This window comes from Nicotiana attenuata, chromosome 1 (assembly GCF_001879085.1).
Source record: "Nicotiana attenuata strain UT chromosome 1, NIATTr2, whole genome shotgun sequence".
In the NCBI taxonomy this organism is placed as follows: Eukaryota; Viridiplantae; Streptophyta; class Magnoliopsida; order Solanales; family Solanaceae; genus Nicotiana; species Nicotiana attenuata.
The window spans coordinates 51,992,634-52,006,968 of record NC_031989.1 but is presented as its reverse complement, the minus strand read 5'-3'; the positions used below and the strand labels follow the sequence as shown (position 1 = coordinate 52,006,968).

General features: G+C 42.4%; 1 protein-coding gene across 1 annotated transcript; it reads left to right on the top strand.

Moving 5' to 3' along the window:
• On the top strand, window positions 748–8,357 carry LOC109235991 (RNA-directed DNA polymerase homolog). The gene is made up of 3 exons (XM_019402230.1): window positions 748–1,167; window positions 5,639–5,703; window positions 8,171–8,357. The coding sequence occupies exons 1-3, from the start codon at window positions 748–750 to the stop codon at window positions 8,355–8,357; spliced, it is 672 nt and encodes a 223-aa protein (XP_019257775.1).

Sequence of the window (14,335 nt, the reverse complement as noted above, 5' to 3'; positions counted from 1 at the left end):
ACAGGTATTATTTCCGTCTGCGGTAGGGATGCTTCAGTGCTATTTGATCTAGGGTCTACCTATTCATATGTGTCATCTCTGTTTGCTCATTTCCTAGATATTCCTTATGAGTCCTTGGGTACTCCTGTTCATGTGTCCACTCCTGTGGGCGATTCTGTGGTTGTGGATCGGATCTACCGGTCCTGTGTGGTCACACTATGTGGATTCGAGACTAGAGCAGACCTCCTGTTGCTTGATATGACCGACTTTGAGGTCATCCTAGGCATGGATTGGTTATCCCCATACCACGCCGTCCTAGATTGCCATGCCAAGACTGTTACTTTAGCGATGCCAGATTTGCCAAGGTTGGAATGGAAGGGTTCCTCAGTTAGTGCCTCTAGTCGGGTTATCTCATTTCTGAAGGCTCGACATATGGTCGAGAAGGGTTGTTTGGCTTATCTAGCTTATGTTCGGGACACCATCGCAGAGTCTCCGATGATCGATTCAGTTCCAATAGTCCGGGAGTTCGCCGATGTGTTTCCTTCTGATCTTCCTGGCATGCCACCGGATCGTGATATTGATTTCTGCATTGATTTGGCTCCAGGTACCCAGCCTATATCCATCCCACCGTACCGTATGGCTCCAAAAGAGTTGAAGGAGTTGAAAGAGCAGCTTGAGGAGTTGTTAGCAAAAGGGTTTGTTAGACCGAGTGTGTCACCTTGGGGTGCCCCAGTGTTATTTGTGAAGAAGAAGGATGGGACCATGCGAATGTGCATTGACTACCGCCAGTTGAACAAGGTCACTATCAAGAACAAGTACCCTTTGCCGCGCATTGATAATTTGTTCGACCAGTTGCAGGGTGCCAGGGTGTTTTGTAAGATCGACTTGAGATCAGGGTATCATCAGCTGAGGATTCGGGACTCAGATGTCCAGAAGACTGCCTTCCGTACTAGATATGGCCATTATGAATTCCTGGTGATGTCCTTCGGCTTGACTAATGACCCAGCAGCGTTTATGGACTTAATGAACAGGGTGTTTAGGCCTTATATTGATTCCTTTGTTATTGTCTTCATTGACGATATATTGATATACTCGCGTAGCCTGGGGGAGCACGAGCAGCATTTGAGAGTAGTGCTTCAGACATTGCGAGAGCAGAAGCTATATGCTAAGTTCTCCAAGTGTGAGTTTTGGCTTGAGTCAGTGGCATTCTTGGGGCATGTTGTGTCAGGAGAGGGTATTAAGGTGGATCCCAAGAAGATCGAAGCGGTTCAGAGTTGGCCACGCCCTACTTTAGTGACCGAGATCCGGAGTTTCCTGGGGTTGGCAGGTTATTATCGCCGATTCGTGCAGGGCTTTTCATCCATCGCAGCACCTTTGACCAGATTGACCCAGAAGGGTGCTCCTTTCCGCTGGTCCGATGATTGTGAGACGAGCTTCCAGAGGCTCAAGACAGCTTTGACTACAGCACCGGTTCTAGTGTTGCCTTCCGGTTCGGGGACGTATACGGTGTATTGCGACGCTTCACGCGTCGGCTTGGGTTGTGTATTAATGCAGGTGGGGCGAGTTATTGCATATGCTTCACGTCAGCTGAAGATTCATGAGAAGAATCACCCTGTGCACGATCTAGAGTTGGCCGCGATTGTTTATGCTCTTAAGATATGGAGGCATTATCTGTATGGGGTGTCCTGTGAGGTTTATACTGATCATCGCAACTTATAGCATTTGTTCAAGTAGAGGGATCTCAATTTGAGGCAGCGTAGATGGCTTGAGTTATTGAGGATTATGACATCACCATTCTTTATCGTCCGGGCAAGGCAAATGTGGTCGCAGATGCCTTAAGAAGGAAAGCAGAGAGTATGGGCAGTTTGGCATTCATTCCAGCAGAAGAGAGGCCACTAGCTTTGGACGTTCAGTCCTGTGCTAACAGACTCGTGAGGTTGGATATTTCAGAGCCCAGCCGAGTCCTTGCATGCGTTGTTGCCCAATCTTCATTATTGGGGCAGATCAAGGCTCGGCAGTTCGATGATCCGCATTTGGCAGTTCTTAGAGAGACGGTGCTGCAAGGTGGTGCCAAGGAGGTTTCTATTGGCGAGGATGGTGCTCTGCGACTCCAGGGTCGCTTATGCGTTCCTAATGTCGATGGCTTGAGGGAGAGGATTCTAGAGGAGGCACACAGTTCGCGATATTCTATTCATCCAGGTGCTACGAAGATGTATCGTGACATGAGACAACATTATTGGTGGCGGCAAATGAAGAAAGACATAGTTGAGTACGTGGCTAGGTGCTTGAATTGCCAGCAGGTTAAGTATGAGCACCAGAGGCCAGGTGGTCTACTTCAGCAGATGCCTATACCAGAGTGGAAGTGGGAGCGCATTACTATGGACTTCGTTATTAGGTTTCCGCGGACATTGCGGAGGTTTGATGCAGTTTGGGTCATTGTCGACAGGTTGACCAAGTCGGCACACTTCATTCAGGTGGTGACTACTTATACTTCAGAAAGGTTGGCCCAGATCTACATTTGGGAGATAGTTCGGTTGCACGGTGTGCCTGTTTCCATCATATCAGATAGAGGTTCTCAGTTCACTTCCCATTTCTGGAGAGCCGTACAGAGTGAGTTAGGAACCCGGGTAGAGCTCAGCACAACATTTCACCTGCAGACCGACGGGCAGTCGGAGTGGACATTTCAGATTTTGGAGGACATGCTTAGAGCATGTGTGATTGACTTTTGAGGGCAGTGGGATCAGTTCCTACCTTTGGCTGAGTTTGCTTACAACAACAGTTATCAGTCCAGCATCGAGATGGCTCCATTTGAGGCTTTATATGGTCGGCGATGTCATTCTCCTATCGGGTGGTTTGAGCCTGGTGAGGCTAAGTTATGTGGTACGGACTTGGTGAAAGACGCCTTGGAGAAGGTAAAGTTGATTCAGGAGAGACTTCGCACAGCTCAGTCCAGATAGAAGAGTTATGCAGATCAGAAGACGCGGGATGTATCATTCATGGTCTGCAAGAAGGTTCTCTTGAAAGTCTCGCTGATGAAGGGTATTATGAGATTCGGGAAGAAGGGCAAGTTGAGCCCCAGGTTTATAGGCCCTTTTGAGGTGTTGAGGCGAGTTGGGGAGGTTGCCTATGAGCTTGCTTTACCTCCCATCTTGTCGGGAGTTCATCCAGTTTTTCACGTATCTATGCTTCGGAGGTATCACACCGACTATGTATTAGACTTCAGTACTGTCCAGCTAGATGAGAGCTTGGGATACGAGGAGGAACCGGTTGCCATTATTGATAGACAGGATCTCCAGTTGAGATACAAGAAGATTTCTACAGTAAAGGTCCAGTGGAGGGGCCAACCAGTCGAGGAGGCGACCTGGGAGTCTGAGGAGGACATACGGAGAAGATATCCGCACTTATTCAGCACTTCAGGTATGAATCTAAACCCGTTCGAGGACGAACGTTTGTTTAAGAGGTGGAGAATGTAACGACCCGACTGGTCGTTTTGCTTTCTAGAACCCCGTTCCCCTAAATAAGACTTCCCATACTTGCTTTTACTGATTTATGACTTGCGGGGATGGTCGGTTCGGGATTTGGAAGAGTTTGAGTTAAAATCGGAACACTTGGTTCCTTAACGGCTTAAAAGGCCAAGTTTGACTTGGGTCAACATTTTGAGCAAACGACCTCGGAATCTGGATTTGAAGGTTCCAACAGGTTCGTATGATGATTTCGGACATGGGTGTATGCTCGGATCGGATTTTGGATGACCTAGGGGCGTTTTGGCGCCTAATAGTGAAAGTTGATTCCTTAAGGATTTCTAAGTTCTTAAATATTTTGTTTGGAGAGGGTTTTTGTGTTATCGAGGTCTGAACGGAATTCCGAGACCGGCAATAGTTCCGTATTGTCATTTAAGACTTGCACGCAAAATTTGGTATCAATCCGAGTAGTATAAATGTGTTTCGTCGCATTGGATGTGAATTGAAGAACTTGAAGTTCATAAGTTTGATCCAATTGGTTTTAGGGGGTGATTCGTAGATGTAGCGTTGTTTCGGGAGTTCCGAGGGTTCGAGCGAGTCTGTTTTATGATTTCAAACTTGTCGGTATGTTCGGGCAGGGCCCGGGGGCCCCGAGCATCAATTGGACGAGGCTCGAGTTGAGTTGGAAAACTTGGGAAAGGGCTGAAGCTACAGTTTGCTGTCATAACCGCACCTGCGGTTGAACAGCCGCAGGTACGAGACCGCAGGAGTGGTCCACCCACCGCAGAAGCGGCTCCTTTTTCGCAGGAGCGGGACCGCAGAAGCGGCCCCAGACCGCAGATGCGGCCCCCAGCCAACCCAAGCAAAGTCCGCAGATGCGGGCACTCCCTCGCAGAAGCGAGACCGCAGATGCGGTCCCCTAACCACAGGTGCGGAAATCGCTGAAGGCAGTGCCTTCATTTAATACGGGAATGTGTCATTTTTGACACATTTCACTCATTTGTTTGGGCGATTTGGGAGCTTCCAAGAGGGGATTTCAACCTAGCTATTGTGAGGTAAGTTACTCCTACTTAATGTGAGTTTAATACTTGGTTCTTGGGTAGATTAACACCTAAAGATTTGTAGAAATCATGGGACTAGAGTAAAACCTAGGGTTTTGATAAAAACAGGATTTTACCACGAAATTTGATATGGAATGAAGTAAAAATCATATATTCTTAATCCTTAGGTTATGGGTAACAACTTCCCCCGAGAATTTCCGGAATCCGGGCACGTGAGCCCGGGGATGGGTTTTAGGAAACTTGTGTTTAGGGTTGAGAAATTGCTTTAATAATTAGAATATGAACTCTTGAGCTTGTATTGACTAGTTCTCACCTCGTTTGATTAGTTTTGGATCGTTCGGCTATGAATTGAGGGTTTGAGCGCGTTCTTGATATTGGAAGTAAGCTTTGGAGCAAGGTGAGTCTCATTTCTAACCTCGTAAGAGGGAAATAAACCCCTAAGTGAATTAAATGAATGAATGTGATTGTCTGTGGGGGCTACGTACGTACGTGGTGACGAGAGTCCATGCGTAGCTACTATTATGCTAATTGTCCGGGTAGTTTAGGACTCGTATCATGCCATATTTGTTATTGCTTACGTTCTTGCTTGCTACTGAGGTCACTTAGGACATGGTAGGGATTGAAATAAATATAAATGAATGTACGCACTTACTTGAGAACTTGTATGAACTTATTTGATTATAAATGCGCCCTTATGTGCCTTCTTGATAATAATTGCTATATGTTGATCGGGCCGATCGCCTCGGTAGAAATAGATGCATCTATGGTTCGCGCCATTCGACCCTCTGGCAGTGCACAGTTATTATTATGTTGGGTCGGGCCGTACGACCTCGGCATAATGTGTGCATGATAATTATGTGGAATTTACCATGGTTTACTCTGTTTAAAAGCCTTGAAATGTAAGTTATTGCATGACGCGACTGAATTCGATATATATACATATTGTTGCTCCTTGTTCTAAATCTGTCATTTTCTACATGCCATCCATGCTTAGTGTGACCCTTATATATTATTGATATTGAGCTTAGTAAGTGTCAAGCCGACCCCTCGTTACTACTTCTTCGAGGTTATACTGGATGCTTGCTGGGTACATATTGTATATGTACTCATACTACGCTTTTGTACTTAAATGTACAGGATCCGGGGCAGGTACATCTAGCTACCAGTCCGGCGCCGGTCCCTGATTTGACCGAGATTCCACGGTGAGCTGCCCCTCCGAGCTATTTAGCAGCATATCGGAGTTTCTTCTTTTTGTTATTACTATCTATTCTATTTCAGACAGTAGGATATTTACATTTTTTGTGTATTCTACTAGTTTCCTTAGTACTTGTGACACTAGATCCTGGCACACACATTAGTAGACTATCATTTTGGGTTGTACTTATATTATTACGATATTGGCAATTATCGATTGTTTTAATTATAAGTTAAGGGAAATGTTGGGAATGTTTAATACAATAATTTAAAACTCGCTAGTTGTTAGGATTGGATTGCCTGGCCATGGTGTTGGGCGCCATCGCGGCCTAGCGTGGAATTTGGGTCGTGACAAGTATAAAATATAAATACAAAGCTTCTAAGAATATTTAAGAAATGAGATAATATCAAAAATATATCAAGTTTCATCAACTATCCCAAAGAAACAAAATTACTCCATTATGGAGTAAAAAAAGCTAAAAATGAGTTTAAGAAGACTAGAAATATTTAAAAGACTAAGAAAATATTTTGCTACAAGGAAAGAAAAGAAAGAGATCAAGGCTTGTTCTTGTGTCTTGCAAAAGATTGGATGACTATTATACAAATTAAAGAGAGCCTGCTTTTTGTAGGAAAAGATGAGTAGCTTTTGTCATGTTCCACTTTTGATGTGAAATCCATATATGCAATGGTAGCCTTTGTGTATGTAGATTCATATATACAACTATGGCATTTTTGTTTCACTCTTGACTTCATGAGTAACTAGACTTGCAAATGTAGGTTCCATGCATGCAAATATGACTTTTGCGTATATAGATTCCACATATGCAGCTATGCTCCTTTTCATCTGTAGTTGTCTCTTTCCGTAATTCCCATATATGTATTCCACATTTACGAATATGAAGACGATGTGTGCAACTGTGGCTTTACTTCTTTCTCTTGTCTTCCTACAAGACTTGTTAGAAAATATATGAGGATAGGATATCATTATTCATATTTTTATTTTAATTATATATAAAATTACATGAATAATTTATATCCATCACATGTCAAATATATACTCCCTCCGTTTCAACTTATGTGAATCCATTTGACTGGACACGGAGTTTAAGAAAAGAGAGAAGACTTTTGAACTTGTGTTGTAAAATGAGACACATATATTTTGTGTAGCTGTAAATCATTTCATAAAGGTAAATTGTTTCCAAATAAGGAAGGGGGTCATTCTTTTTGGCACGAACTAAAAAAGAAAATAGGTTCACATAGATTAAAACGGAGGGAGTCGTATTTATATTTGAGTCAAACTATAATATTTGGGTCACTTTGTTATCCTAAAAGAAACAAAAGTGACTTTGATAGAATATTTTCATAAGTTGGGTGACCAACAACATCATCAACAACAATAACAACAACGACCTAGTAAAATCTCACAAGTGGGGTCTGGAGAAGGTAGTGTGTACGCAGACCTTATCCCTACCGGGAGTTGAGAGGTTGTTTCTGATAGACCCTCGGCTCAAGAAGACGAAAAGAGACAATATATCAGTACCATCAACAAAAATCATAAAAATACTAACTACATCATAAGAACCAGGAAATAGATGAAAAGCAAAAATAATAACCAGTAAATAAGGCCCAACACTATGAAAATAGAAGAATAGTGTGAACACAACATTGACCACTAGCAATCTAAGACAAAATCCTATCAGACTAGCCTCGCACTGGTACGAATTAGAAATGCTCAACTACTGTGATGACCCAAAAGGTTATTTTGAGTTTTAGCCTTTATTTCTGTGTTCCAAGACCTCGATTAGCTCAGTTTAACGTGTCTCGATTTGCGTGTGCAGTCCGTGTCTTTTTTTTTTCATAAATTTTTTATGTGAAAAATTTAAGAAAATGTGAATTTTTTGTCTTTAAAATGATATGAGTTGACTACGGTCAACATTTTATATAAACTGACATGAATCAGTGTTTTAACGGTCTCGGTAGGTCCGTATCGTGATTTGGGACTTGGGCGTATGCTCGGAACTGAATTCGGAAGTCCCTATCATGTTTTGCTTCATTTTTCCTAAAACTAGCATTTTTGAAAGTTGAAGAATTCCTAAATTTGACCGTAAGTTGACTTCTTAGCTATGGGTTCAGATTTTGATACTAAAACTTGGAATAGTTCTGTATTTCTATTTGAAAAATGTCTGCAAATTTTGGTTCAACTCAGGATTGATTTGACATGATTCAGACACTTAAACGTGATTCTAGTCTTCTTGGTTTCACTTTGAAAGTTCATTCATTTTGAGGATTGATTCGAAGATTTAGATGTTATTTTGGTAATTTGATTATGCGAGCAATTTAATATGATGTTATTACACTTGTGTGCATGTTTGGTTTGGAGCCCGAGGGGCTCGGGTGAGTTTTTGACATGTTTCGGATGAGTTTAGCTAAGGCTAGGACTGCTCGTGCAATGCCATTTCTGGTGAACTGCTGCAGATCTCACAATTGCGAGCCTCGCTTTTGTGATGATTCACATTTGCGAACATGGTCTGGCCTGGGTGGACTTGCATTTGCGAGAAATATGTTGGCATTTGCGAACTTGACCGTGACCGCAATTGCGATCAAAGAGTCGCATTTGCGACTCAGCAGCTCTCGAGCAGGCTTCGCATTTGCGAAGCAATAGTACACAATTGCGAATGGTGGGTGTTCGCAATTGCGAACCAAAATATCGCATTTGCGATGACTTTTCTTCTGAGACAGGGTTCGCATTTGCGACCCCTTTCTCACATATGCGATGTTCACAATTGCGACCCCTTTCTCGCATATGCGAACAAGACATCGCAATTGCAACATCCACAACTTGGTAAAAGAGGGAAAAATGAGATTTAGCTCATTTCTCACAAACCTAGAGGCGATTTTCCACGAGATTTTTCTTCCTAAATTCATTGGTAGAGTGACTTTAATCCATTGCTTTTCAATTACCCATTACATTTCATGAGATTTCAACATCAAATTTAGGATTTCTATGGTAGAAATTAGGGATTTGAGTAGAGGGAATTTTTGTAAAATTGAGATTTAGACCTCGAGTTGAGGTTGGATTTCAAAACAATCACATAACCGGGCTCGGGGGTGAACGGGTAATCGAGTTTTTGTCCGAATCTCGATTTTGACCAAGCGGGCCCGGGGTTGACTTTTTAAAAATTATCTAAATTAAAACTCTTTCATTCGTGGGGTAGTTTCTAAAGCTTATTTTGAATCCTTTGGTCAATAATTTTCTAGATTTGGAGGTTTTTTCGAAAGGCAAGGCCGTGGTTGAACTTTGAGTTGATTGCAGAGTGAGGTAAATGTTTGGCCTAACCTTGATTTGAGTGAATTAGGGACCCTTGAACTTCTTGTTATGGGCATTATATGAGAAACAATGTATATGCGAGGTGACAAGTGTATATGCATCGTTGTATTACTTGTTTCCATGCCTTTGTTTCTTTATTGTATATCTTGTTACATGCCTTAATTGTTATATTCTTGTTTGACTTTCATGCCATATTTTCCACTCACCATTTAGTATTCCTTTTATTAAATTGTCCATTCTTTCTATAATTCCATGCTTATTTACTACTTGTCTCTATTTGCTTTCTTGCATATCTAAATTGTCTTATGCCTTGTTTGTCTTGTAGTTTCGTATCATTTGTTGCCTTCAATAATGTAGTTTCATTTGTATGAATTGTTAATGGGCAGATACTATTGAGTTGGTAAAGCTGAGACCTCCGAGTTGTTTGAGATTCTTTGATTATCATGTTATTCTCCATTGCTCGTACATTTATCCTCTTGATGTAGAATTTCTTGTAAATCTTGGTTGTTGAATTGCCTTTGTTGATTGAAATTATTTGGGGAGCGGGTTGCACGTCGCAACGGAAATTGAAAGGTAATGAATTGAAATGGCGGAATAAGGACGGGTTATAACATTGATAGATGATAATATGGTGGGATCGGGTTGCGCGCCGCAACAGATTGTTTAACGTTGATACCGTGGGATCGGGTTGCATGCCGCAACATATTGATTAAAATTATACTTATTTGTGACTGTTGGATTAGCCTCAGTAGTCGAGAAAAAGCTTATATGACTGGGTGTTTTGGACTCTCTGTTAGTTGGGTTTGAGTTCATTGTTAAGAATTAACTACTTTACTTCCTTTCATGTCTTTCTATTATTATTATTATTATTATTATTATTATTATTATTATTATTATTATTATTATTATTATTATTATTATTATTATCATCATTATTATTATTATTATTATTATTATTATTATTGCGTACAAGTTAATGTAAGTGACCCATCTTAGCCTCGTCACTACTTCATCGAGGTTAGGCTCGACACTTACAGAGTACATGGGGTCAGCTGTACTCATACTACACTCTACACTTCTTGTGCAGATATCGGAGTTGGTCCCAACAACGTTCAGTAGACTAACTCAGATCCAGCTATTCAGTGGAGACTTGAGGTTTGGCTGCACGGCGTCTGCAGCTGTGAAGTCCTCTTCTACTTCATTTTCAACTGTTTGCTTTAATTTGAACAGTTATGCTTACTTAAGACTTTTATTTGTAGTATTCTAGACGCTTATGTACACGTGACACCAAATCCGGGATTTGTATTTGATTTTCGTCACTTATTAGTTTATTACCTTATTTCAGACTATTCAGTTTTATTATTGTCATTTAATTTGAAAATTGTTAAAAATGGTTAATATCTATATCTAACGTTGGTTTGCCTAGCAAGGGAAATGTTAGGCGCTACCATGGTCCTGAGGGTGGGATTCCGGGTCGTGACAAGTTAGTATCACAACATTAGGTTGCCTAGGTCTTACGTGTCATGAGCAAGCTTAGTAGAGTTTGGAGGATCGGTAAGGAGACATCTATACTTATCTTCCAGAGGCTACGGAGTTTAGGAAAAAATTCTCTTCTTTGTTTCTCTATCATGCGATTGCATTTTATCATCAATGATTGAACCATTGTATTCTTGTTCTCTTGCAGATGGCGAGGAAACGCGCAACATCAGCAGCCGGACAAGAGCCGGAGCCCCGTGTGGCAGCTACTCCCAGGTGCAGAGGTCGAGGCTGAGGTCGAGCCAGAGGCCGAGGCTTAGGCAGAGCTCAGCCTATAGCTCGAGCAGCAGCACCCGCACTGGAGCCTCAAATTGATCATGAGGAAGAGGTCGCAGCTCCGACCGTACCCGTCAGACCAACTCAGGTCCCGTAGGGATTCATAGCCACTCCAGTGCTTTAGGATGCTCTAGTCCGCTTGGTGAGCCTTATGGAGAGTGTAGCCTAGAGGTGCATTTCCGGTGGCACCAGCCGTCTCTCGGGCACGGGGAGGAGCACAGACTCCTGCTACTTACACTCCGGAGCAGGTGGATCCCCTATATCAGACTCCATCAGCCTAGCCAGTTGGGGTGGTTCAGCCGGTTGTTGTGGCACAGGTCGGTGACTTGCCCGCTATGTCTTCTGAGGCCTTTATGAGGCTGGATAAATTTGCCAAACTCTTTCCTGTTTATTTCAGTAGTGCATCTTCTGAGGACTCACAGGATTATCTGGACCGTTGCCACTAAGTGTTGCGTAACATGGGTATAGTTGAGACTAATAGGGTCGACTTTATAGTGTTTCAGATGACTGGTTCTGCTAAGAGATGGTGGTTAGATTACATGTTAACTAGACCAGCTGGTTCACCTGCACTCACTTGGGACCAGTTTTCACAGCTATTTCTAGAGAAGTTCACTCCTCTCACTCTGAGAGAGAGGATTACCGCAGGCAGTTTGAGCGTCTTCAGCAGGGTAGCATAACCGTCACCCAGTATGAGACTCGATTTGTGGACCTAGCTCTCCATGCCTTTGTTTTACTCCCTACTGAGAGGGAGAGAGTGAGGAGATTCATTGATGGACTCACTTTCAGTATCAGGCTACAGATGGCCAAGGAGACGGGGGACAATATTTCTTTCCAGAGGGCCGTAGATATTGCTAGACGAATTGAGATGGTTCGTGGTCAGGAGAGGGGCCGGTGTCTAATAAGAGGCCTCGTCACTTTGGTGGTTTCAGTGGTGCCTCATCTGGAGGCAGGGGTTCTTTTGGTAGAGGCCATCCTCCTAGGCCGATTCAGTTAGCTCGCCAGGTAGCCCACAGTGCTTCGGGCGGTCGTGGTTTTTATGGGTCTCGTCTCGAGCAGCCAACATTCAATGCACATTCAACTCCTGTCAGTGCACCACTACTTCAGAGTTACTACATCGGCTATTCGGACCGTTAGGGTCAGTCTTCATTTCAGCAGCCTCAGCATTCGGGGGAGTGCTTTGAGTGTGGGGGCATAGGTCACATCAGGAGGTATTTCCCTATATTGTCGAGCAACAGATCTCAACAGGGTTCTCATGCCATCATACCGGCCGGTTGCTCCACCACCCACGCAACCAGCTAGAGGCGGGGGTCAGATCGTTAGAGGTAGAGGTCAGGCCATTGGAGGTGGAGGTCATTAGAGGTTGGGCCAGCCAGCTAGGGGTCACTAGAGGGGCGGAGGTCAGAGTGGTGGGTGGGGCCCATCCCCGTTTCTATGCATTCCTAGCTAGACCTGAGGCCAAGTCATCTGGCTCCATCATCACAGGTATTGTTCCAGTTTGCCATAGAGATGCTTCAATTCTATTTGATCCGGGTTCTACTTATTCCTACGTGTCATCCTATTTTGCTTCATGTCTGATTGTGCCTCGTGATTCTTTGAGTGCTCCTATATATGTGTCCATGCCTGTTGGAGATTCTATTATTGTAGATCATGTGTCACGACCCAAAATCCAACTAGTCGTGATGGCACCTAACCTGACCCGCTAGGTAAGCGAATTTACAACTATCCAATTTAATGAGATTTATTGAGACAAATAAACTACATTTCCCAAGTACTGGTAGTACAAATCATGAGCTTATAAGATTTAGAGTTTACAAAGCTGGTATGAAATAAATACATCATCTGTTTGAAATATACATGAACTAATTAAAATGCTAAAGATACCAAGGACAAGAGGCAGATAGGACTGAACGCAGGTACATCTTCAAATCCAGCTCCGGCTGTACACAACAACATCAACATCCAACATCTGCACGCAAGGTGCAGAAGTGTAGTATGAGTACAACCGACCCCATGTACTCAATAAGTAACAAACCTGACCTTAAGTTGAAAGTAGTGATGAGCTGGAACAAAGGTCGAAGTCCAACACCAATAGTCAATAATAGTTCATAACATAATAACAGTGCTAAAAGAAGTAACTCAGAGATAAAATGCTCAACTATTTCACAGTTCTGAAAAATAGGCATGCTTTTCAAGTATCTCAGTGAAAATCCAAACATTTATCGAAATCACCAAAAATATGAGTAAGTTTGTAAAACTGTGATTTTTCCCAAAAGCTTTCAACAGGTAAATGTTTCATTTTCAAATGGCCTGAGAAAAATACATCTCTATGCCTACATGTCAATGTATGCATGCCAACTGTAATACCATGCAGTGATAAAACCTTATGCATACTCTCGGTGCATTAATGCACTCGGCCAATCAGTCCTCACAGCCACTCAGTCCTCCCAATCACTCGGCACTCGTGCTCGACACTCGGCACTCGCACTCAGTAGGTACCTGCGCTCACTGGGGGTCTGTACAGACTCCGGAGGGGCTCCTTTAGCCCACGTGCTATAATCAACCAATCATGGCATAAATCAATAATATCAGCTGCGGCGTGCAACCCACTCCCATAATAGATCTGTATTCCCGAAATTGAATTTGGAAGTCCCTAACTTGCTTTGACTCATTTTGCCGAAACCTAGCATTTTTGAAAGTTGAAGAATTCCTAAATTTGACCATAAGTTGACTTATTAGCTAACAGGTTCGGATTTTGATGTTAAAATTGGAATAGTTCCGTATCTAAAAGCTTAAGCTGTTTTAGAGAGCACACTTCTATTTACTTAATTATATTTTCAATACTCCCCCTCATGTGCGGGCTAGATTTTTTTGATGAGCCAAGCACGTGAAAATTATTTTTGATATTGGATGGCGGTGAGACTCGAACCCAGGACCTCTGTCTGCTCTGATACCATATTGAAGCGCGTGAGCATCTCATCTAAAAGCTTAAGTTATTAGAGAAAGCACACTTTTATTTACTTAATTGTGTTTCAACATTAGCTTTATCATGTGAGGGCATTATTTTCAGAGTGGCCAAGCATAAGGTTTTAACTCTCAAAACAGCTACTTATCAATTTGGACCAGGTTTCATAGTCTTTGGCTAGTTACTGGAAAATAAATATACATAATCATTGACAAAACTATCTTAATTTTATTTATTATGCCTAATGAAATTCCATTGAATCTAATCAAAACCAAATTTTGAAGAATATTTTGAACCATTAACTTCCAGCTCTGTGATGATATGAGTATCTACTCCAGGAAAACTAGTCTCAATCGATCCAGCTATCTCAAAAACATAATGAGGCTAGAGTAAGAATTGACCGGTAAAGAGAAGATATATTGATCTATATATGTTACAAAGAAACTATAAGGAGAAAGAAACAGATTTGGAAGATTGTTTCCCTATGAATGACATATCAAGATCAAGAAAAAGCCAAATTAGTGTAACAGCTCTGACC

What these genes read in the sequence shown, in the direction of transcription:
- LOC109235991 (XM_019402230.1), top strand. Translation starts at nt 748, where the DNA reads ATGTGCATTGACTACCGCCAGTTGAACAAGGTCACTATCAAGAACAAG. An exon ending in AGTTCTCCAAGTGTGAGTTT is followed by an intron (nt 1,168 to 5,638) that starts TGGCTTGAGTCA and finishes TTAAATGTACAG; the next exon opens with GATCCGGGGCAGGTACATCT. An exon ending in GATTTGACCGAGATTCCACG is followed by an intron (nt 5,704 to 8,170) that starts GTGAGCTGCCCC and finishes GAACTGCTGCAG; the next exon opens with ATCTCACAATTGCGAGCCTC.